At 37.4% G+C, this 23410-nt stretch overlaps 1 protein-coding gene across 1 annotated transcript; it reads left to right on the plus strand.

Annotated features, from left to right (window-relative positions):
* The first annotated feature begins 981 nt into the window (after window positions 1-981).
* Window positions 982-23080, plus strand: NEDD1 (neural precursor cell expressed, developmentally down-regulated 1). The gene is made up of 14 exons (XM_010016581.1): window positions 982-1119; window positions 2917-3011; window positions 4417-4533; window positions 5471-5611; window positions 10995-11224; window positions 12502-12703; window positions 14335-14521; window positions 16653-16775; window positions 16965-17012; window positions 17498-17721; window positions 18727-18883; window positions 19228-19384; window positions 22185-22251; window positions 22941-23080. Exons 1-14 carry the CDS (start codon window positions 984-986, stop codon window positions 23043-23045), a joined length of 1989 nt encoding a protein of 662 aa, XP_010014883.1. The 5' UTR covers window positions 982-983; the 3' UTR covers window positions 23046-23080.
* The last annotated feature ends 330 nt before the right edge of the window (window positions 23081-23410 follow it).

A 23410-nucleotide genomic window follows, 5' to 3' on the forward strand; every position in this document is an offset into this window, starting at 1 on the left:
CGGCCTCCGGGGCTGAAGGTGCTGAGCGGGGAGAGAAGCCCTATGCGAGGTGGGAGCAGCAGCGACGGAACGAGGCGCAGCTCCGCGGGCTGATGCCTTGGGCAGCGGCCGAGCGCGGGCGGTTATGGGCGCTTGAGTTTCCTTAGTAACGTTGTCTGTGTTGTGTATCATTCTCGGCAGTGAGAATTAGTGGCCTAAAGCTATGTATAAACATCCCGGAAACCTTTGTCTAAAGGGTGGTAATGCTCTCAGGTGAAGGAGAGGCTTACCTTTGCGTTCGTGTTTATTGCTAGTTTAAAATTACTCAGAGTGAGAAGCTGAGTGTGAACTTTACAGACCTGGAATCTGCTTTTTAACTCTTAACATAGCGTTAATCTAAACAAGTAGTAGCACGTTGTTGTTGGTCTTTTTGTTTTATAACGTTGTGTAAGCTGCGTTGGAATGTGATTGTTGTCGCTCGTATAAGATCGTTAAAAGTTTGGTTTAAAGGATTCTCGGGTGTGTCCTTCAGGGCAGTGAGATGAACGCTGAAGTGAGTCCTTTAGGTCCGAACTTCTATCCTTCCCCTGCAACAGCTGGTTTGATTCTAGTTTGTATATCTCCATCTACTGGTGGGAAATGAGGCTTTGAACTACTCGCGGCTTCGTGCCTGGCGGCTGTAAACTGTGGAGAGAGGAGCGTCATTCTAGTCTCTTGATGATGCCCCGGAGGGGATAGCTTTTCCTTTGTGAAAAGGAAAGCATAATTTTTTTTGCAAGAGTTCAAGTAACAAGAGTGTGGAGTGTCTGCTGCTTTCAGTAATATATTCGGCTGAGTGGTACTAATTGTGTAACTCCAAGTAAACGTTCGTGTTATCAAGAAAATGGTATTAAATGGTATAGATGAAAATATTTTTGACTTCCAAAGTTGCTTGTTGAATATTTTTACTTTATATAAATATATATTTTAATTTTTTAGTTTATTTTTGAAAAACAGGTGCAGCCATGCAAGAAAGCATACGTTTTGCTTCATCAGGAGATGACATTAAAATTTGGGATTCCTCATCTCTAACTGTGGTGGAGCAGTTCAACCCACACACAACCACACATCCAGTCAGCTCACTCTGTTGGGCCAGCAATAGTATCCTTTACGGTTTGAACCATGGTTTTGTGAGTGGTCTGCAAAATTTCAGTAATTTATTTATTACATTTGTAAAAGTGTCTGTAAATCACAGGCCTGATGTGATTTTGAGTCTTGTATGAAAAGATTTGTGTATATTGTCAAGAAAATTTTGTAGTTCTCTGTGTTGAAGTGATTTACAAAATCAACTCATGCTGGTAAATGCTTCTAAAGAAGTTTCTCTTCCTTTAGGAGGCTAACACTTTTTTAATGATTATGATATGCTTGACTTGCCTACCAACTATAAAGCTTACTCATTTGTTTCTTCAGTAGTTGATTACAATACTCGCTTCCAACACAATGCTTAATTTACTGACAAGGTTGAACAAAGCAATTGCTAGTGTAGTAAAATTCTGTTCATAATGTAGAAAGGAAAATTGTAATGAAAGATTTTGTTTGTTTGTTTGTTTTGTCTTGAACAGCTTCTCATTGATTCTGATAGGCTTTGATAGCATATACTTACCATTTACTCTGTAGGCACTGACTTTTTTTGTACTGTTAGTAGCATTTACAGAGAAAGCACAAATGTATTGAATGTGCAGGAAAACACTCATAGGATGGTGGTAATTTATGTGCGAGAATGGATCTGGTCCATTCAGACCTTTCACCTCAGTCTTGGAGGCCTACTATAGGATGATGATACAAGGTGCCAGGTGAATATATGAGTAATGCAAATGGTGTTGTCAGGTGAACAGCTTGCTTAGCTGTCATGGGAAAAGGTGGCAGTGCCTGATCTTGATGTAAAAGGACGGGATGCTGGCACGTAACAATTAAGTCCTGTAGGTTCTGAATGTCTGTCCTCTAAGTCTGCAAATAAGTGGATATCTGGAAAAAAAAGTTAAAGCAATCAGAGATCTAATGAATGTTTTGGATATGGAGCTTGCAGAGAAATTGAAGCACAGATACAATGCTTATATGTATATACTTATATGTGTTGTTTAATAAACTTCATCTTACTCCATATGCTTTTGAATGTTTGTAAATTTGTTAGAAGTAAAGTACTGGGTTTGATTCTGTATAATTCTGTAAGCTTCTGCCTTAAAACAATGAAAGCAATAGGAAGCACTAATCTGCCTACCAGTTCTTTGGTGTTAAATCCAGCCAATTAACCTGTATATTCTTAAATAAGCAAATAAAAAAATCACTATGGGCATTGGCCTGAAGACATATGGGACACTGATCTAAATGATTACTTGATTTGTTTGGTGGGGATGCAGGGGCAGATTCCCTGGTCTGTAGCTTTATACTGAAGGCTTTTGATACTACTTTGAAGTACTTGGTGTTATAAAAGGTTCTTTTTGGGTTTTTGTTTTTCTTCCCTCAGTACAGAGGGAGACAAATTAGCAAGCAGTCATTGTGACAAACCGCATAGTTTCTAGACTACAAACAGGACTGTTCTTTAAATCCATACTCTGCTAGACATTCCTTTGAACTCTGGTGATAAGTGGGGCTCTTGGGGGTGGTGGGGAAACAAAAATGTAGGCTGGATAAGCTGTGTTAAAGAACTCTTAAATAATACCTGTCAAATACTTACCTCTGAAAGAAATGCTCTGCCTTTTACTGGGAAGTAAGAACTGTAGTTAATGCAAGAGCTTCTTAATGAAATCTTGGAAAATAGCCTTATGTTTCTATTTCTAGGTCCCTTCAAGGTACTGTAGTTTAGACTGTTTAGCCAATCTATCTTCAGTAAGGGAAACTCACTGTTGCTTTTGTTAATCACCAGTATAACACAATTATGGTCCTTAACTTGTGACTAAGATAGATACCTGGCCACTGCTTCTGCTGCTGGTGATAAAATAGTTGTTTCAAGCTGTAAAAGCAAACTTGTTCCACTCTTTGAAATAGCTGAAGGAGTAAGTACAAGTTACGCTGTTCCCTGGTTTTTTTCCCCACTCCACCTTGTATTCTGTTTGTATTGCACCTGTTGAGCATATTGGGGTCAATTTAATTTTAGTATTGTTAGAGTTATGACACATATGTAAAAACATTTCCTTATGTATAGTTAAATACATTGGGGGGGGGGGGGGGGGAGGAATAATGCTTCTAAAATAGCATGTGATGCTTGTACAGCTTTATGCTAGGGGAATTGGCCTGTAGAGCCCCAACATGATAGCACAAGACAGTCAGTGGTTCAAACTTGATCTGTAGGTGACTGCAGAGAGCTCAAGTTTGAAATGCATTTTCCAACTTGAATTGTCAGTATTACACATGCCTGTGACTTGCACATTGTAAAACATGAGTATATATAAAGGTTATTCTAAGGGTGTACATGTGCCAGCTTTTGAAAATACATGAAATTCTATTATGGTGGGTTTTTTTCCCTGTTAAATGGAAGTGTTAACTAAGAACTCGTCAGAAAGCTGGACTTAGTTTTAGGAGACTATCTTGACTGGTTACTTGATTGACTTGTTAGTGTTCTGAACCATTCTAATTATTCTCTTTGGATAGCTATTCTAATGCTAATTTGGACTGGAAACTTTCTGAAAAGGTGTTCAAACAGGGCCTTAAGGTTGCAGAAGCATAGGCTTTCAAAGGTGGAGTGTTTGTCCTGGAGATTTTGCTAAATCTGATGTATTACTAATGCAATCATTTCCAATTTTTCTATGTCAGTAATTAGATGGACTTGTATTTTCTTCATTCAAATCTCGGGAACTTAAAAGTGAATTTTCAACATGGTAGAACTGCATAATAATTTGTCCTCTATGTAGGTCCATCATTAAGATTGACATTTTTTCCAAAAGCTGGTACTTCAGCTGTTTTAAAAAGAATCACTTTATCGAATTATGAGGTTTGCTGCTATAATATTCTTTGTAATGTTTAGGGAATGTGAAGTACATGACTTAGACAACTTTTTGATTTTCTTTTAAGGAGTTGGGTTTTTTTTGTGGGGTATTTTTCTTTTTCTGAACTTAGCATTTTCTTTTTAAGACTCTATATTGGAATAGAAGTCTTATGATTGCAATTTAGGGGGCTGTAATTTAAAGGGAAAATGCGTATTGAAGAAAAGATGCTAAAAAAATTGAAATAGGAAAAAAGACTTTATTCATTTATTTATTTAGATCTTAAAGTATATTAAACTTGTGTCCAAACTGGATTGCATTTTAAATGGAAAATGGCTGTAGTGCACTGATAGCACTGTTGGTCAGTGGAACTATTTGTGTTAATGAAGATGAAAACACAAATCACTGTGCTTTTAAGTAGGCTTGAATAAACCCCTTAATTATCTTTAACATACTTTTTTTTTCCCTTTTCCATCAGGCAAACCAGACATGTGTAAGCTTAAATTCTAGTTCTTCATATATTGTAAGTGGAGGCCTTGATAACACAGTTAATATCTGGGATCTGAAATCCAGAAAGGTTTACCGTAGCCTTAAGGTAAGTTTGGCTGAGTAAGCACTGTAGCTTTCACGAGTTCCAGATTTTGCTGCCAGCTGTAAAAAATATGCTTTCTCTAAGTCATGTATCTGGAGGATCAAGTTCACAGATGGGAGCAAGCACACCTAAGTGTCTTGTTCAATTTTGTGTTCTTATAGAATGGTTTGAGTTGGAAGGGACATTAAAGATCATCTAGTTCCAACCCCCTTTGTTTAAAACCTTGTTATGATGCACAAAACTTAGGACGGTCTAGTGTATTTCCATGATGCCTTCAGTGGATGATTTGCTCTCATTTAGGATCCCTGTTAAAGAGGCTATAACACTTTAGCTTTCATTTTTTCTTTTTTCTTGGACTTTTAAAGTTAGAGTTTGAAACAAAACTACTCAGTAGCTAATACAGTACTTTAAATATTTTTTTTCTCCTTTTTGGGCTAGAAGTACTTGATTGTCTTCCCCTGTATATTCGGTAAACACAGTATCATCATTGCAAATGACTGTGTTGAAAAGCTATTTGGTAAGTATATGTGTTAACATTAAAAAGTGATGGAAGGGGAAGTTGGTAGTAGTACACCAGATTAACAGAAAACTTATTCAGGTATCACTGGTTTCTGGAAGGCTTTACTTTTATGATAACATGTCGTAGATATCTCTGTGGTTGTCCTATTAAAGTATTGTATATAATTACAGCATCATCTTATCTTTACTAATTTATTAAAACAATCCTCTGAAAACAATCAGACAGTTAAAATGTAATGGAATGGTTGATCTTCAGTATGTTCTGCTGCTGTTTCCTGGAATATTCCATAATAACTTTTACAGATTATCAGAAAAAAAAAAACCATAAAGCTAAAGTTTTTCTGAAAAAACACAGATCAGGAAGAAATATGGTTATCTTGAATGTCTTTAACCATCTCCCTCTAACCTTGCTTCCTCACAGGATCATAAAGATGAAGTCACATGTGTTACATATAATTGGAATGATGGCTACATCGCCTCTGGGTCTTTGAGTGGTGAAATTATCCTACACAGTGTTACCACCAATTTATCAAGTACTCCCTTTGGTTATGGAAGCCGTCAGGTAGGCTGTCTGTATCAAGTTCTTTTCAGGTGTGAAGCCTTAATTCAGAGTGTTTAGAAATTGAAAGTACATATCAGGAGCTTTTGAGTTTTATTAATCTGTTTCCTTTTAATTTTTAAGAGTGCACTTACAGAAAGGAAAAAACAGGCCGTTGTATGTACTCTAGTCTTCAATTATAAGTGACATTGAAATTCAAATTTCTCAAATATCTTTCTTTATATATAGGTTACAGCAAATTTTACTTTGTAGACTCTGATTCCTCAAGAACAAACTTCTATGTATGTTAGAACTGAATGAAAAACAGTTGGCTTTACAAATCAAAGCAGGATTTCAGTGCACAATTTAATGTATATTGTTGCAAAGAACAGAGACCACATAGCTTGGGTTCTGACTTACCCAAAGTAATCAGATTTACAACTGAACAGAGCCATCTGCATAGTAGGGATGAATATAAGCTTGCATTTGGAAATAATAAATTAATTTAATTTGGAGATTACAATTGCACAGATGCTCAAAGAGAAAAGCAATGAGATTTTATATTGCCTACATAGGTGTTTAGGAAAGATTCTGGATAAGTAATTTGAAGGAAAACTCTGCAAAAGATAAACACAAAGCATGTGTACTACTTAATGGCTTTGGTAGGGTTTTACACTGCAATTTCTTGTTGCAGCCTCAGATGACACTGAAGAATTAGTGGATGTCATTAGGGGAATTCCCTTGATATAAGAGCACCTGCAGTAGTAAATGAGCTGTGTTGTCGCATCAGAAGTTCCAGTGTGTGTTCTTAGTGTAAATGTTGTCTTAGGCACAGCCAAGTGTTTATGTTCTAGGCATCTATTTATGTGTGTATGTATGTATCCATCTATCCAAGTCATTTTTACAGAGTTAGGAGCTGCCTAGGGGATGCAGGAACATTGCTTTGGTCCGAAATCTGACCTTTAATGTCACAGGGAATACTGAAGTTGTGGCTTACTCATTTTCTGTTACTGCAACAGCTTTTTCGGTCCTCGATTACAGATAGAGTGTGAAGTTAAATTTTTCTCCTGTCTAGCATGAACAATATAACTCAGTGAAAAATCTCTTACAACTTTATAGCATCACAGGAATTGTGGTATACTTTCTGTTGAAAAATCTCTGTTAAATTCAAACTGTCTATGCTCTTAGGTGCTACGGCATCTTTGATCCATCACCAGTCTCATACTTATATTGAAGCAAAATTATACTTCATACTTGGTTTGATCTTAAAAATCCATCTCTGTAGTCAGTTCATTTTTCTGATTGGATTATTATGATCTTATGAAAAATGTGGAGGGGAGGCAGGAGCTGCAGGGAGATCCATGGTGGGATTACACAGCTGAGGTGAACATCCAGAGCGAGGGCTATGCTGCTAGTTAATTGGAAAATTAAGAAATTCTTATGAGGATGATTTACATCAACCTGTTTGATATACCTGACTCTTTCACCAAAAAGTGATTAGGAATAAGTGATGCAATGAATAGCTATTTTGGTAGATGAGAACAAGAGGCCTACTGCAAAGCTGAGTGACCTTTAAGATGGATAAAGATATTTGAAGTTTTAAATCAAAGTAATTGCAAGCACAGAGCTACTGTTCACTTTCAAAAGGGTCTATAACATTTTCTAAAGGGGGACAGTTTTTTGATTGCATTCTTAATTTAAAATGGAATTGAGCTGTAATTATGTAATGAGATGGCTACTTGGATGTCCCAGTTTATCAGTTTATTTTATATCCTAAAAATTATCTTTCTTCTTATGTGCAAAAATAGCTTTATTTTTTGTTTGGAGGTTTAACTGGTACTTGTAAGGAATTTCAGGGTTGATTGTGCAGTGAAGCAAATATCTGAAGACTTGTGTAATTCTGTTAAATGTAAAAAGCCTTTACTTGATTTATACTTTAGGGGCCCAGTTTTCTAAGAGTAATCTTGAATAGATACACAGTGTATTGTCCTGTTCGATCCTGGCACTAGCTGTCTGTCTTAGTAAGGGTCATCTCTCCCTAGTAACTTTTTTAACAATTGAGGAATGTGAGGTCAAACTAACCTTATAAAATTTAGCTTGTCTGTGTTTGATTCACCATGATGGAATGTAGTTTCCTTGCCAGTTAATTTCTGATGTTGGATAGACTCTAAAAGTAGTAGGACAGCCCAAGGTTGCAGTGCTTTCTGTGACTTTAAACAATTTTCTTTTCATATGAGCATTGGCCTATATTCTGTTAACTGATTTTGATTTAGAAGCATCTTTGTGCTTTATTAGAGTTTAGTTCTTGCACAGAGTTGTTTGCAAATCCCATAATTTGTCTTTGCTGTTGGTATTCATTTAGACTACTAGATTCTTATCTGCTTGCTGTTGTGAGGATGAATTAAGGTTTGTTTCGAAACATAATGTTTGCTCAAGTCTTCACTGCCTCATGGTATTCTCCTAGCAACAGGATTTAGTTCAGTTGTTTGAACAGCTGGCTGGTTTATAAAGAAGTGTGATGAGTTCTGGTCACTCCATACAGTGAAATAGCTTTAAAAGCTGAAGACTATCAACTGTCTTTACATCTGCTTTCTCACTTACAAGGCTCAGTAAAGTATGAAGGAGATTAAGAAACTATACTATCTTTTAATAAGGTAATTAATGATGGTAGACCACTTTTGGTTTAGTTTTGGGCTTTTCACTTACTTCCCAGTGGTGAAAAACCCTAAGAGCAGCTAGTTCTTCTCAGCAGTGAGCCAACTATTTTCTGAAGTGCACTGTTCCTTGTTTGGCTGTTTTACTGTGAAGCTTAAAGATAAAACTTAATTAATTGACTTGCTTTTGGGAGATGAAATGTTTTGGCTTTGTCTTGTCAAGCAGCCTTTCAGAAATGAGGTTCTTTCATGCCTCCTTTCAGCTGTCTGGGCAGGAGTTTGAAACTTCAACATGTAGCATACTCAGGGATGCATTCACCTGTCTCATAAAAGTGTACACAGATTTAAGCACCTCTGTTCCGTGAGTCTGATCTAGCAATTGCATTGTTGCAAGTGAAGTTTGTTGCTGTTCCGTGAGTCTGATCTAGCAATTGCATTGTTGCAAGTGAAGTTTGTTGCTAACCTAATTCAGTGAGGAGTGAGTAAGAGCTTCCTCACATCTCCTTCATCGGCAACCTGAATTAAACTTCTAAGCTGCTCTGAGGAAACACCATGACTTCAATGAGAAGTGGGGAACAGAAGTAATATGGGGAAGGTATGTATACAAAAGAGAATGAAGAACTTGCCTTGGGCCTGTGAGATTAAAAGGGAAAATGAGAAAAGGAAATGGGAAACTTGGCGGGATAGTAAAGGAGGCTTGAGGAGCGCTGGAGAGAGTAATCTTGGTGTGCAGGAGGACGGAAGAGTGAGAAAATGGAATATGAGTAAATGCCAAAGGCAGTAAAGAAGATATTTGGAGGTGAAGAACTGAGAGAACTGTGAGGGACAGGCATGTTTGACATGTCAGTCATGTACATAATTGAATCTATTATTCCTGAGTCTCTCACTAGTTCCTTTTTTAATGTAAACAGACTGAAAATGCTGATAAAAATGTCTCCATGTCCAGTGGAGGACCATATTAATTATAAATAGTCATCTTCTGTCCTATTTCAATATGCAGTTGAGGGTGCCGCTTTGTGGAGCAAGTAGGCGTCCAGCAAGACGTAATGCAATACAAGTGGTAGAAATAATGTTGGAGGCATATGAACCAACACATATCTCCATTAAAATGAAGTTAAAGAGAGAAATAGGATAAAATCCAGTGCAGGGCATTGTGGTGTGGTCTATATTGGAATAATATAATAGCTTTTTGAGAGCATTTTCAGACAGATAAAATGTAATGTCTCTCATCTGGCTGGACTTGAGTAGAGCACTTGATTCAGTGCCTTGTGAGAAGAAGAGGATGTAGGTTAGAAAAGGATTGAGGGGTAAGAAATAGGCTGTAGGGGAAAAAGACAGTAAGTAATATTGAGAGAAAATATTTGTTCAGGTTAGCAGGAGCTAATCTTGTTTAACGTGTTCAGCAATGGTTATGACAGAGAAGTAGAGCTCTGCTGAGACACAGTTGGAAGACACAGTTGGAAGGTATCGTCCATAAGAGAGGATTAAGTCAGTGTCCAAAAGAATTGTAATAACATACATGGGAACAGCTATCACAGTATAAAAATCAAGGTACCAGACTTGCATCACAATTGAGGCTTCTCTTATTAGACTAGGGTTTGAAAAGCCCCAAGAGAAAGAAAGGCTTGGGCTGCTTGATCATAAAATGGCAATAAGCAACTAAAACAGACTGGATCACAAAAAAGAAAATGCAACCTAGGGTATGTAGGTATTTACAGTACAAAATGGAGACAGTGTTACTGCCTTTGCAAAGGCAGTAGCAAAATGTTTTAAGGATCATATAAGGTTTTGGTTGTCCATATGCAAGAAAGATTCAAACTGGGAGAGCTGCAAAGAGACCGTGATGGTACTGATAAACAGTCTTTGGAGTCTGAGTCTTGCTTATTGATTATAGTGGATTGCAGCCTGAAAGAAGGTGAGGTGTCTTTATTAAAACAGAAAAGCAGCACTGGGGAGTTTGGAAACAATTTAAGTGTAAGGGCATTATTGACACGGGAGTGAATTGGTGCAAATGGGTCATAAATAAAATTAATCTGGAAATAAAGTATTGTAATTTAGTATTAGAGCAGTGAGGTTCTGAAATATCCTCTGAAGCAATATGATACGAACAAAATGCTTGCCTGCTTCTGAAAGGCAAGTTAAGGTCCTGTATTACATGGTTCTGTGATAGCAAGGCTGTGTGTGATAAAACAGATATATTATCCTCTTCTGTGGTCCTACCTCACAGGGTGAAGTCTGTTCTTCTGCAGGATATACATGCATAACTCTGGAGTCTGTCTTACCAAATTGGCTTATATCAAGTACTTAAAATCAGTGGAGGGGAATTAAGTTTAACATTCTTGGCAGGAGACCGATCAGTGAAATAATGTAGCCTTTCACTTCTCTAATTTTAGAAGTGGTGTGGGTTATTTTGTAGTGTGTTTGATGGCATGATACTTGATGAAAATCAAGAAACTTTTCTAGAAGTTTCTGGTTTAGTTTTTTTTTTTTTTCCCCTTGTCATTAATTTTGCTGATCATACGGTACCCCATACTGGTACAAGGGCAAAAACAAATATGCCCCTCTAACAGCAAAAGTGGCATTGTAATGAAAAATGCTTTTTTTTAAAAAAACACTTTATTTTTCAGAATGAGCAGCCAGTGTAACCTACTTAATGTAACATCTGTATTTCTGATGTGTTTGTGCATTTAGAAAATAATTTAATATGCTGTTAATAGTGTTATTACAGTTCATTTTTAATGTCTGTTTTACAGCCTGTTCGACACTTGAAATATTCATCCTTTAAGAAATCCTTGCTGGGCAGCGTTTCTGACAGTGGAAATGTAACTCTATGGGATGTAAATAACCAGAACCCATATCATAATTTTGAAAATGCTCATAAAGCGCCAGCTTCAGAAATCTGCTTTTCTCCAGTCAATAAGCTGCTGCTTGTAACTGTAGGTTTGGATAAAAGAATTATTCTCTATGACACTTCAAGTAAAAAGTGAGTATATTAAAGACCTTTTGATTTTAGAAGGATCCTTACTTGTTTTTTATGAAATGAAAAAGCATGCCTAACTATGAAATGAAATATTTAATTCAGACCATATTCAGAATGGTTGAAGCAGTTGGCATACTACTACTGGAGAACCTGTCCCATAGCCCATTTTGCATTTTATTTAAAAACCAAACAGACAACCCCCCCAAATAAACAATTAAAAAAATCCCAAGGCATGTGAGAACTAGTTGAGGTGCTACATGCAAGTGACTATTCTGCAGTGCTTGTGTATGGGCTTTTCTGGTTGATACAGAGCAGTTAGCTTCTGTGAGGGGCAGTACAGCTTGTGAGTTTAGCTTTACTTTAGCTTGAGTTTAGTTATGCACCTGAGTTTAGCTTGTCTGCTTTTCTTCTTCAAGATAGAAGACACAACTGTGGTGGACAGAGTGGCTGAGATAGCAATCCTTAAATATCATAGAGTCATAGAATGGTTTGGTTTGGAAGGGACCATAAAGATCTTCTAGTTCCACCCCCTGCCATGGGCAGGTATACCTTCCACTAGAGCAGGTTGCTGAAAGCCCTGTCCAACCTGGCCTTGGACACTGCCAGGGATGGGGCAGCCACAACTTCTCTGGGCACCCTGTGCCAGTGCCTCACCACCCTCACAGTGAATAATGATTCCCTTAAATATGGTATTTATAGATAATAAGTAGAGTATTGGTTTGAAAAGAAGGAAGAATGGGGCATAGGTGATGGGACTGCATAGTAAGAGGGTAGAACAACAAGTGGTTTCATGGGACTTTGGTTCTAGTGTGAGTTGTGCTTTCACTCTAGCTGGATAAAAGCAGGGGTCCAGCTCTAGTTTGGAAGGCTGTAATAGAAGGAGGCAAACTAGGACCTGAAGATGTGCCTGGAGTTGTGGGAAGGTTAGAGAAGATAGGCTTGGAAGGCTAAAGGATGTGCAGAGTATGATTGCTACTTAAAATGATGACAGTAAATCATGTTGGTGTCAGAACTGCTGTTATGAAGGCAGTTTGATCCTGTCTTGGTGGAATTTTGCAGGGGGCACGAGCAGTCTTTAATTGGTTAAGTAGGAATGTGTAGTAGAAGCCTAATCCACTGTTCCATAATGTATTTCCCTGAGTTTACTTGGCACTGGAGAAGTGGAAGTACTGACCTGTAGCTGAATTATGAAAGCTTTTGTTTTTTAGATACTCTGTTTTGAAAAGTCTAACTTTTGAACTCTAAAAGCTTCTTTATCCTGTCCTTTCTCCTATTTGAAGGTTACTGACAACAATAGTAGCTGATTTTCCTCTGACAACGGTAGACTTCATGCTTGATGGTACTACTTTGGCTATAGGATGTTCCCGGGGAAAAATCTGCCAGTATGACTTAAGGCAACTGACATCACCAGTGAAAACAGTTATTGCTCACAAAGGCTGTGTGAAATGCATACGTCTTCAGTTCAGTAGTACTTTTTCCAAGGTAAAAGCCTTTCCTTCTTTTTGTTCAATATGGAGATTAATGAAAATTAAGTGTACATTTAAATTCTAAAAAAAAAAATGTTAGCATTCCATTTCTAAGCATGAATGTGGTTCACACCAACATAGAAATTACAAACAACTGCTTGGTCTTCAGTGCCGTTTTAAGGTTTTTTAATGTGGAATTCCCCCCACCCCACTCCTAGCCTCAGTGTAGAAATGAGTGAAACTTTAGTCTTAAATTTCCTGGTGTGAATATGCTGCCGTTGCAGATTGGTTTGTGGCACCTTAAACTCATTTGTAGGCAGTAGCAGAAAGGTCTGTAGTGGCCCTTCCATTTAAGTGGAAGACACCCAGCTGCCTGTCTTAAGGCATTTTGCATGGTCTTATATATGGTCTTTTGCAGGTATAAATACATAGTGAAGTTGACTAAATAATAGAGAAGGCTTAAGAGGTTCTTCCAAGACTTAATTAGGCTCTAGTGTAGCCAGAAACCCCACTGCCTATTCAGTGGAGACAAAGAGAAGCTTTGAAGGGGATTCTTCAGTTTGCTGACATTTTCCTCATCTTGTAGCACGCATACTGCTAAGTGGCTGACTATTTTTCCTGGGTTCAGCTGTTAACAGTCATTTTTCTCCTTCCTAGTAGCTGGTGCAGTGCTGTGTTTTCGACTTTAGTCTGAGAACAACACTGATGACACACTGATGTTTTTAGTTGTTGCTAAGTAATGTTTACCCTGATCAAGGACTTCTTAGTCTCATGATCTCCCAGTGAGGAGGGGCACGGGAAGCCAGGAGGAAGCAGAGACAGGACACCAGACCCCATCTAGCCAAAGGGGTATTCCATACCACAGCACGTCATGCCCAGTATATAAACTGGGAGGAGTTACTGGAAGGCCCGGATCACTGCTTGGGTCGGACTGGGTATCGGTCAGCAGGTGGTGAACAATTGTATTGTGCATCACTTGTGTTTATTGTTTTCCTTTCCCCTCTCAGTTTTATATTCTCTCCCCTTATTTCCCTTATTATCATCATTGGTGGTAGCAGTAGTGGTTTGTATTATACCTTAGTTAATGGAGTGCTCTTATCTCAACCCGTGGGAGTTACATTCTTCCGATTCTCCTCCCCATCTCTCTGGGAGCGGGGCAGGGAAAAGGAGGGAAGTGAGCTAGTGGCTGTGTCGTTCTGAGTTCCTGTCTGCACTTAAACAACACCACTATTCCTTCACAATTTAGAGTCCCTCATAATGTAATAATTTTTTTTTTTTTTTTTCCCCCCCCCGCTTATCCCTAAGCCTGGAATCAAAATTGGCTCATGCCAGGTCTCTGCATTGTTACCTTAAGTTCTGTTGCTATTCTTTTGCAGGTCCACACAGTATTCAAATATTAATACAGATGTTTCCCATGTTCTTTGAAATTACATTAAGATACTTTTTTAAATATTTGTAAAGGCATATCTCCTAGGCAACCTTTGCAAGTTGAACTGAGGGTTGGGTTTGGTTCTTTGGTGGGGTGTTTTTTTTTTTTTTTTCTTTTTTTTTAGTATTTTGGAGCAGAAATAATCCTGACTTATTATTCCTTCAGCTAAAAGTAAAAATATGACTTCTCTTTGTTCTATATTTTTTTTTTTTCTTCAGTCTAACCTTACAGGTTCTTCAAATAAGCCTGTATCCAAAAAAGTAGAAGTCAAAGCTGGTAGTAATCTTGGAGGAGTTCAAACTACTGGCATAAAAAATGTTTCCTCTCAAGCATCAGCAGCAGTTTCATCCCCTCTGGCATTGCCAAATGACGATAAGGGAGGAGAGATTCTTCAGGAGAAAACAGGTAGTGTCCTCTTCCTACTCTTACAATAATATTAGGCATAATATAGAAGGTGGGAAGAATATTTTGTTTCTTGACCATTACAGTATAAAAATTTCATTGAGGGAAGGGCATTTGATTTGAAAGAACTGCATGTACGTGCATGTGCATCTGCACTTTCTTTTTACCTCACCTACTGGGTTAGACATACTATGAGACTGTGGGAAGTGAATTGGGAGCTACTGCAAGCTTTAGACATGTGAAATCTGAAAATCTGGACTTGAAGTAAAAGTCTGTATTTAAAGGAGAAAACTGTGGTGATATTGTGGGGCTCTCTTTCCATCTGACTTCCTGTAGATTTTGGTTATGTAGATGATGTATTTTTTGGTGCACTTTTTTGCATGGAATGCAGAGCTAATGGTCTGTAATTCTATTAATAAACAGGAATAACAGGCCTTATCTAAAACAGTCAACCAAACAAAGCATAGGGAAAAAGAAACCTAGTCTAAAAATCCAAATGAGAACTGAACTGTATTTTTTATGTGAAGCATGACTCCAGTATCACATGGTAGGAAAGATGTTAAATATAGTTGCAAGTATGATTAGTTGTATAACTGTACTTGCTATTTATGCTTCTGAAATTAACAAGTTCTTTATAAGAATTCTAAGCATTATTCTAAATTTCTGCCACTGTGTGAAATGTACTTTTAAAATTTTATTGAATTCAGGAGTTCCGAGTTCAATTCTGGACATATCAGTTACGCTGTTAGTTTGATTCTTGCAAAAAAAATCCTCAAACCATTTTAATGCAACAGCACTTTTTCCCCTGTTTTTTAAATAAGGAGAAATATGTTCAGCAATAGTAATTAGGCAATAAGCCACTGCAGTCCATAGAGACGTGTATTAATGACTTCCCTTGGGTATGCAGTGAAGTACGACATGAAGTAGAATACTTCCTATGTATACAAGAAGTGTTGCTAATCAACATTACTGAATGGTGTGGAAAATTTGATTTCAGTTAAAATATATGATTTATTATCTTTATTTGAAGATGTAATAGCTGTTACCCCTTAAACAGGACCATGCATAATAAATAAATGTTTTAAGAAAATAAAGGCTCACCAAGTAAAGCAGATATTTTTCATTGAACTGAGTGTTCAGTAGAAGTAAAGACCTCTGTGTACTTCAGAAAATGGAGTCTTTAAACTTAAAAATGGTAATGGGTGAAAGATCACAAACTGTATTTGTTCTGTGGAAACTCTTCTAGACCCTGATTATGGGCTTTGACTTTGGAGAAATAAGGGGCATTCAGTAAAGCAATTTGACAGCATACTTAAAACAAAAAAACAACTGTTCAGACAGCTGTAAAATAACTGATAAAAAGCCCCAGACTATAAGTACAAAGGTATAAATGAAGTCAGAATGTGATGACAAGTTTGGGTGTACTTTGAGCTGGCTTCCCATAAACTTCTATTTAACAGCCGTTCTCTGGTTTAGGTGCTTACTACATTTAGATTTACTGGGTAAAAATATACAAAAGACGTTTTGCCCTATTTTATATTATGCTTTTTCCATGTAGATCCTCTGTAGATGTTGGCACAAGTTGATACTGCACTTCTAGTTTAACTGATTTAACTAGCAAGTGTAATCCTACGTATGAGTCACAACTGACATACCTGAAGGTGTGGAAAACGTGATGTATTAATGCATTGAAACCTGAAACTTTAAACCTGACTCATGTTCCAGTTTATGTGAATACTTGGGCATGCTTAATTGTAGTCATCCACAAAGTCACATTTTGATCCCTCGAAAAGTAAGATGGAGAAGAAGTATACATATACCTATACTACTTCCATCGTGTAGATTTACCTGAAAATGAGTGCATTATTCAGTTTGACAACTCCTCCTCTGAAAGAAGAAAGGAATGTGACTGTATCTTATTTTTGTTAATAAATGTCGTAGCTTTTAGTTATGTTCAGCTTTGTTGCCAGCCCAAATGAGGAGGTTAAAGTTGACCGTCTACTGAGATCTGTAGAGTGCTAACATGCTTGCTGGACATACTGGGTATCATGTTTACTGTGAGATTGTTTAGGGGTAACTTAACATTATTTCTGGAAAATATCAATTACTTACTGACTATTATTGTCCTTTTAAGGTTTTCCACATAGTTGCAGCTTGGATGTGATTCCATCTAAAGAAACAGATCATGGGAAGAGCGCTGATAATATTAATGTCAGTCGAAGTAGTTTAGGAGATGTGTTTTCTCCAATCAGAGATGGTAAGTTGTTAATACTGAAATTTGTAAAGCATCATTCATCTACATTTAGCATGACATTTTGATGTTGTGTGTTACTGACTACTGTACCTATTTGGTATTTTGATTTGTCTTTGACTATGAACTCAATGCAATGATGTGAATATCGGTGTAGGCTTCATTTAAGAAACAATGTGTTCTGATATTTTGTAGATACTACTGCAAACAAAGTGAATGAAGATCCTCAAGGAAAAGGAGATGGTAAATGTACTTTCAGCACATTTTTCTTTGATAGTGATAGGCCTTCGAGGCCTATGCTAGTTCCTATATGCTAATTTTGTTCTACCATTGAAAATAAACAAACAATGAAAGCAGACACAGAAACAACTGAACTTTTCTGGAAATTGCCTAACACATTGAAGTGCTAAGACACAACATGTTAACAGGAAATCAAGAGTACATCCTACTGTACTAAATCCTAAATCACTAAATACTAAATCCTAAAGTGATTCTGGTTTTCCTTTATGCAGTTTATAGTGATATATAGAGGCTTCTCTTGGTCTGTTACTTCCATACAGATAGTGACAGCGTAAGTTGAGTTTAAGGATTTAGGTTCTCTGGGGTGCATTTTGGGTGATTTTATTGCTTGTTTTTTGTGGGTGTGCAGGTGCTTTAATTGTGGGATTGATTTAGCTGTGTGTTTGTTTTTTTGACCTGTGCGTTTCCCCCTTCCTTCTTCATTTTAGGTGTGGATTTTCAGTCTTACATTTTGGGTGTGGATTTTCTCCCACATCTCACCACTGCCTTTCCAGCAAAAAGAAACCCAGTGGGCAGTAGTGCACAGGGAATACGGTCCAGCCCATTACATGCACTTGTGGGGTCTACAATTAAAGAAGAGGAAGAACATCCAGAGACAGACACAAAGAAAATAAGTCTTGGAAAACAAGAATCTAAAGAAGTCTTAAAGCTGGTATACTATTTTAATACTTATGAGTGATCTTCTTAAAAACTTCACAGAATACTACAACTTGAAGGAAAAAGCTGTAATAGTGTCCCACCTAATCTTGTTTTGTGACTCTGTTCACACTAGTGACAGATCTGTGAAATGTTGTGCAGTTTAACTGTTTTGGCTTCAGCAGTGGAAGATAAATGTATGTTTCTCTTAAATAAGCTCAGGTTACAAGAGTTTATGTGAAACAAAACTGGGCTAGCCTGAAGAATATTTTTATTTTTCTAGAAAATCATAGAATGGTTTGGGTTGGCAGGGGCCTTAAAGCTCATCTAGTTCCAAGCCTCTGCCACAGGCAGGGACACTTTCCACTAGTCCAGGTTGCTCAAAGCCCCATTCAGCCTGGCCTTGAACACTGCCAGGGATGGGGCATTCACAACTTCTCTGGGCAACCTGTTCCAGTGTCTCACCACCCTCACAGTGAAGAATTTTTTCCTTATATCTAATCTATATCTACCCTCTTACAGTTTAAAGCCGTTCCCCTGTGTAAAAAGTCCCCCTCTAGATTTCTTGTAGACCCTGTTCTTAAAATCAAGAATGATCGTTGGCTGCACCAGTATGATTGGTTTTGTTGTTTATTAGGTCAGTTCCGCCCTCTTCTACATTGAAGATAGCTTTGATATGCTTCTGCACAGACCCTACCTTCTTTTGTATCACTTTCAAGAAGTCCAGGTTGGCTAGGAATGACATTTATAATATCTCCACAGAATGTTTGATATGAAAATTAAGAGGCCTGTGCCTTTTGTGTTCTTTTCTGTGTGTGTACTTGAAGCAATTTTGCATATTTTAGCAATCCATTTTTAAGATGTCTTGCTAGAAAGTGAAAAGCATGCATTTTTAAGTTCTTAAAACCAAAAATGTTTGCAAGTGCATTCCTGAAAACATAGGCTTCAAGTGCAATTAGGTAATTGTAATAAGTAGAGTTTATGGGGGTTTTTTTATTGTTGCTTTTATTTTTAGGGTCAGCTTTCAAAATCGAGTTCATCAAGTGCAGAATCTGTAACTTTAAGTTCTCCACCATCATTCACTGCTGTAAAGACTCCTGATACAAATGAAAGACTAGTGAAGAATATTCAGGCCCATCCTGCGTATGATCTACCAGTAAACGGTACTACCTCAACAAGTAAGTTGATCACTTTGGCCCAGATTTAGGTATGGTTGATTGTAAACTGATGTGAAACCTGATAAAAAGGCCTTAGCATTAAAACAGAACACCCAATCTTGCTGCTTCTGTAAATCCAGTTAGACCTCCTAGAACATCTCTAATTGCATCTGAAAAGATTCGGTCTAAATGTATGGTTTTTTTTTGTTTTTTTTTTTTTATTTTATTTTTTTTTTATTTACTAAATAATATTTGAAATAAAATATTGAGAAGACTCAAGACAAATAAAAAATCTTGTAGTGTGTTATACTGATTTTTTTTGTTTGTTTGTTTTTAATCACTATTAAATTTGTTTAATTGTAAAGGTCCAAAGATAACATCACCTGTCGCCGCTGGAGTTGCAAGTTCATTATCAGAAAAAATAGTAGAAAACATTGGAAGTAGCAGACCAAATGCACCTCTGACATCATTCCAAATAAACTTCATTCAGAATATGATACAAGAAACAATGGATGACCTCAGGTACTGGTATTCATGCAGAACATTTTTGTTTTCAATGACATGCTTTCCTTGTAAGATGCTTAAGCATCTGCTTTAAGAAATTTCTACTTGCATTAGAAAATGAAACCATTAATAGCCCTAATCTCAGAAATCTAGGTATGAAACTTTATTTTAATAGCTCTTTTGACTGATTAAACTGCTGTCTCTGAGGGCAGTTAATGCATGGTTTTGCTAACATGTTTTCAGAATGAGTGTGTGAATAATTTTTGGGTGGTAAATTTATCTGTGTAATAAGGTCCTTACTGCTTTCATAAAAGCTTGTGCTGATTTCTTTCCTTCCCCGCTCATCTCTGGTGCCAGCAAGAGAAATTTATCTTACATTTGACCCTGTGGAGAGTTTGATCTAGACAGTTGACTTGTATTGGCTATGATTGTTGTTAGCTTGGCATTTATGAAGTAAAATACTGTGTGTATTTCTACTGGTGAATCTTTACATTAAACAATGTCTATGCTGTAAGTGATGGTTGGTGTCAGATTACTTGGTGTTTGTAGATACCTAACTAACATTCCACTTGTCATGAAAGTACTAAGTCAAATTAGCATGGATTTAGAGTGGAGTTTGAAGGAAGTGGAGCTTTTGAGAGAGTTGTATCTAGGGGATCATTGGCTAACCCATGTTTTAGGGTAAAGTAGGTTGACTGAGATGATGGAGGGGAAAAGGATTGCTGGGTGGGGGAAGTATTGCTGTCTTGATGACAAAAAGCAATGCAAAACTAGCTTAGTATGTCTGTGTGCTATGGCTGTTCTGTATCTGCCAACAGAAAAATACACTGGATGTTTTAAAGTACCTTGAAATAAGAATATAGTATAGTAAAAATCCCCTGGGATTTTTTGACAATAATCACATGTCTGATTAAAAACTCTTAATTTCCACATGACTTTAAAATGCAGTCCACGGATTACGGATGTTTTTACTTTGAAGTCTGTCTTCAGGCATCCCAGTTTTGGTAGGTAGGCTTGTCAGTCTTGAACTTCCAGTGTCTGAGATCTGAACCCTTAGAGATTGCGTTTCATAGACTCATAGAATAGTTAGGGTTGGAAAGGACCTTAAGATCATCTAGTTCCAACCCCCCTGCCATGAACAAGGACACCACACACTGAACTATTTTGCCCAAGGCTCTGTCCAACCTGGCCTTGAACACCACCAGGGTTGGAGCATTCACAGCTTCCTTGGGCAACCTATTCTAGTGCCTCACCACCCTCGCAGTAAAGAAATTCTTCCTTGTATCTAATCTAAACTTCCCCTGTTTAAGTTTGAAGCCATTACCCCTTGTCCTACCACTACAGTCCCTAACGAAGAGTCCTTCCCCAGCATCCTTGTAGGCCCCCTTCAGATACTGGAAGGCTGCTATGAGGTCTCCACGTAGCCTTCTCTTCTCCAGCCTGAACAGCCCCAACTTTCTCACTTTTCACTTCTGACCTACACTTCATGGAGTGACTGGAAGGCTCTGCTGGCCCTTTTCCTGGTTGTAAATTGTGAATGCATTCATAAACTGAATGCAAAAGATTGTACTGAGGTCAGTAAAAGGGCAGGGAGCTGTTGCAAGCTTTTTGCCTGAAATCCATTCCTCTTCAAGTAATAGGGGAAAACCAAGGACCTTAGAAAAGGACCAGTAGGAATATATAATTCACTGGGTTCCAAAAAGCTGCTCTTTTCTTGAGCTTCCTATCTTTGGGAGATAACCTACATCTTTGGGTTTCTAATGCTGCCAGATGGTGTCTGTCTTCAACACACTTGAAGAAGATTGCCTCCAAGGAGTTCAGAAACACAGTAACCTATGGAAATAGCGAGAGAAGAATATATTTGCTTTGGGTTTGCTGTATGTTTTAAGAAAGGAGAATGAAATAAGATCAGTGTGTGTCTACTTAAGAACCGCCTTACTTTCTCAGGCCAGTGATACCTGTAGCCCAATTTCTGATCTCTGATAATTGTGGTGTGATGCAATATTCAGGAAGAGTACATGAGCTTGCCTGCTTTTCTGTGAGCTGTTCTCCGTGTTCCTCAGGTCTGGAACTGTTGTATATAGTGTAGTGTTCAGAGGGTATGTCCAAGCTTGGTTCTTGTAGTGTGGAGTAGTTATCTGTGGATTGATGTGGAAGTTGTGTCTGTCCCATCCCTGGAAGTCCTGAAGGCTAGGTTGGATGTGGCTTTGAGCAACCTGGTCTAGTGGAAGGTGCCCCTGCACATGGCAGTGGGGGTTGGAAGTAGATGATCTTTAAGATGATCCCTTCCAAAACAAACCATTCTATGATTTGTCAATTTATGGACAACATTGTCACTACTTATGTAGATTGATGTGGAGCATTCTGTGGCCTTGAGGATAATGTATCATTTATCACTGATGACATTTGGGCTGTCTTACAAAAGAGTGCTGAAAGTCACGTACCAAAAAGTTGTATCTTTAGTCACAGATACGTATCGTTCTCTGTTGTACGTGAGGGATTGAAAAGCAGCTTTGAATAATAACAATGAGAGAAGTTTACAGCTTGCACGTGAAAACACAATCTTGATATTCCCATATATTTCTAAACAGAAAAGATCCTAAGTCTTTTTTTACACTGAAGAAATAATACTTATGGAAGTCAATGTCATAACAAAAGTTTTTCAGAAATGGAATATGTTTCATGTCTTAAGGGTTTTTAGACTTATTTCACCATGTCGTGAAGGTGAGGAATTGTGGAGTCCTGGTGATGAGGATTGGAGAGAATTACTGCTTCCTAAATAAAACTAAACATTCACCTTTTGCAATTTTTCCCTCAGAGAAGCATGCCATCGAGATATTGTGAATTTACAAGTGGAGATGATCAAGCAATTCCATGTGCAGTTGGTATGTACAAACAGCATGATGGGAAATACATTCAGTTTTCATTTTAGTAATACCAAGGCATACCAACTTCTTCTCAAAACTGAAAATCAGTTTTGCTTATTAGAAACAAAAAAGGGAGGATTAGATGTGAAGGAGGGAGAAGCTGTGAACTGGAATCTGTTAAACTGTTTTATGCTTCGTAAATAAAGGGAGCATATGCATTGGGTATGTACCATGAATTCAATATTTCAGGAGTTATAAAAAGACAAAAGGGAAATGAATTCAGCTGTCATTTTGAAAGGACTAAGGGCTGGAGTAAGGAGGAGAGATGGAATTCAAATGAAAAGCTTACTTATAGATACTGCATTGCATACTGAACTATGTTCTTTAGCTTCACCTTTTTATGAATCTTTGTTCTTTTGATCTGCATTAAGAAGACCTTGTCTGGGTACTGAACATTTTAATGGAATCTGTATTGGTAGATTCTCATCCAGAAGAAGTGCAAAATATCCTTTGATAAAATATTCACTAATGTATTAATGATCAAAATACTGTATGTCATTATAAAAAAACCCCTTTTCTTAGTGAAAGTTTTTAAAAACCAGTGTTATCTATGTCATTTAATTTTCAAAAGGGATATGAAAATGGGTAGGATAAAACTGGAATAATTAACTTCATAGCTACTGATTGGGCTTCTTTCTTTTCTCTAGAATGAAATGCACGCTTTACTTGAAAGATACTCTGTAAATGAAAGCTTAGTAGCTGAAATTGAGAGACTACGAGAGGAAAACAGAAGACTGAGGACTCATTTCTGAAAGATTCACACTGCTAATTTTATTAGCATGAACTCACTACAGGTGGTGTGTTGCTTATGACAGATCATCCATCATCACTGAAGTATTGTATGAAGACCTGCTATTATTTTGAACAGGAGTCTTTTCTTCTAAATAAATGGTGCAAGATACTACATGTAATTACAAAAATTTCAACTGATAAACACTGTAAAAAGAATGTTTGCATACTCATGCTAACCACCTTGAAATACAGCCTTCTAACAGAAAAACTAAAAGAATAAGTACATTATCAGAGTTCTAGCAATACATGAAGTGCCTTTTTATAAACAAAATCAAACCAGGACGGATGCCTTTTCTGTAAGAATTTTTGGCTATACCTACTTTTC

Source organism: Nestor notabilis, unplaced genomic scaffold, assembly GCF_000696875.1.
Source record: "Nestor notabilis isolate BGI_N333 unplaced genomic scaffold, ASM69687v1 scaffold25896, whole genome shotgun sequence".
NCBI classification, from domain to species: Eukaryota; Metazoa; Chordata; class Aves; order Psittaciformes; family Psittacidae; genus Nestor; species Nestor notabilis.

What these genes read in the sequence shown, in the direction of transcription:
- NEDD1 (XM_010016581.1), top strand. Translation starts at nt 984, where the DNA reads ATGCAAGAAAGCATACGTTTTGCTTCATCAGGAGATGACATTAAAATT. An exon ending in TATGACACTTCAAGTAAAAA is followed by an intron (nt 11,225 to 12,501) that starts GTGAGTATATTA and finishes TCCTATTTGAAG; the next exon opens with GTTACTGACAACAATAGTAG. An exon ending in TCAGTAGTACTTTTTCCAAG is followed by an intron (nt 12,704 to 14,334) that starts GTAAAAGCCTTT and finishes TTTTTTCTTCAG; the next exon opens with TCTAACCTTACAGGTTCTTC.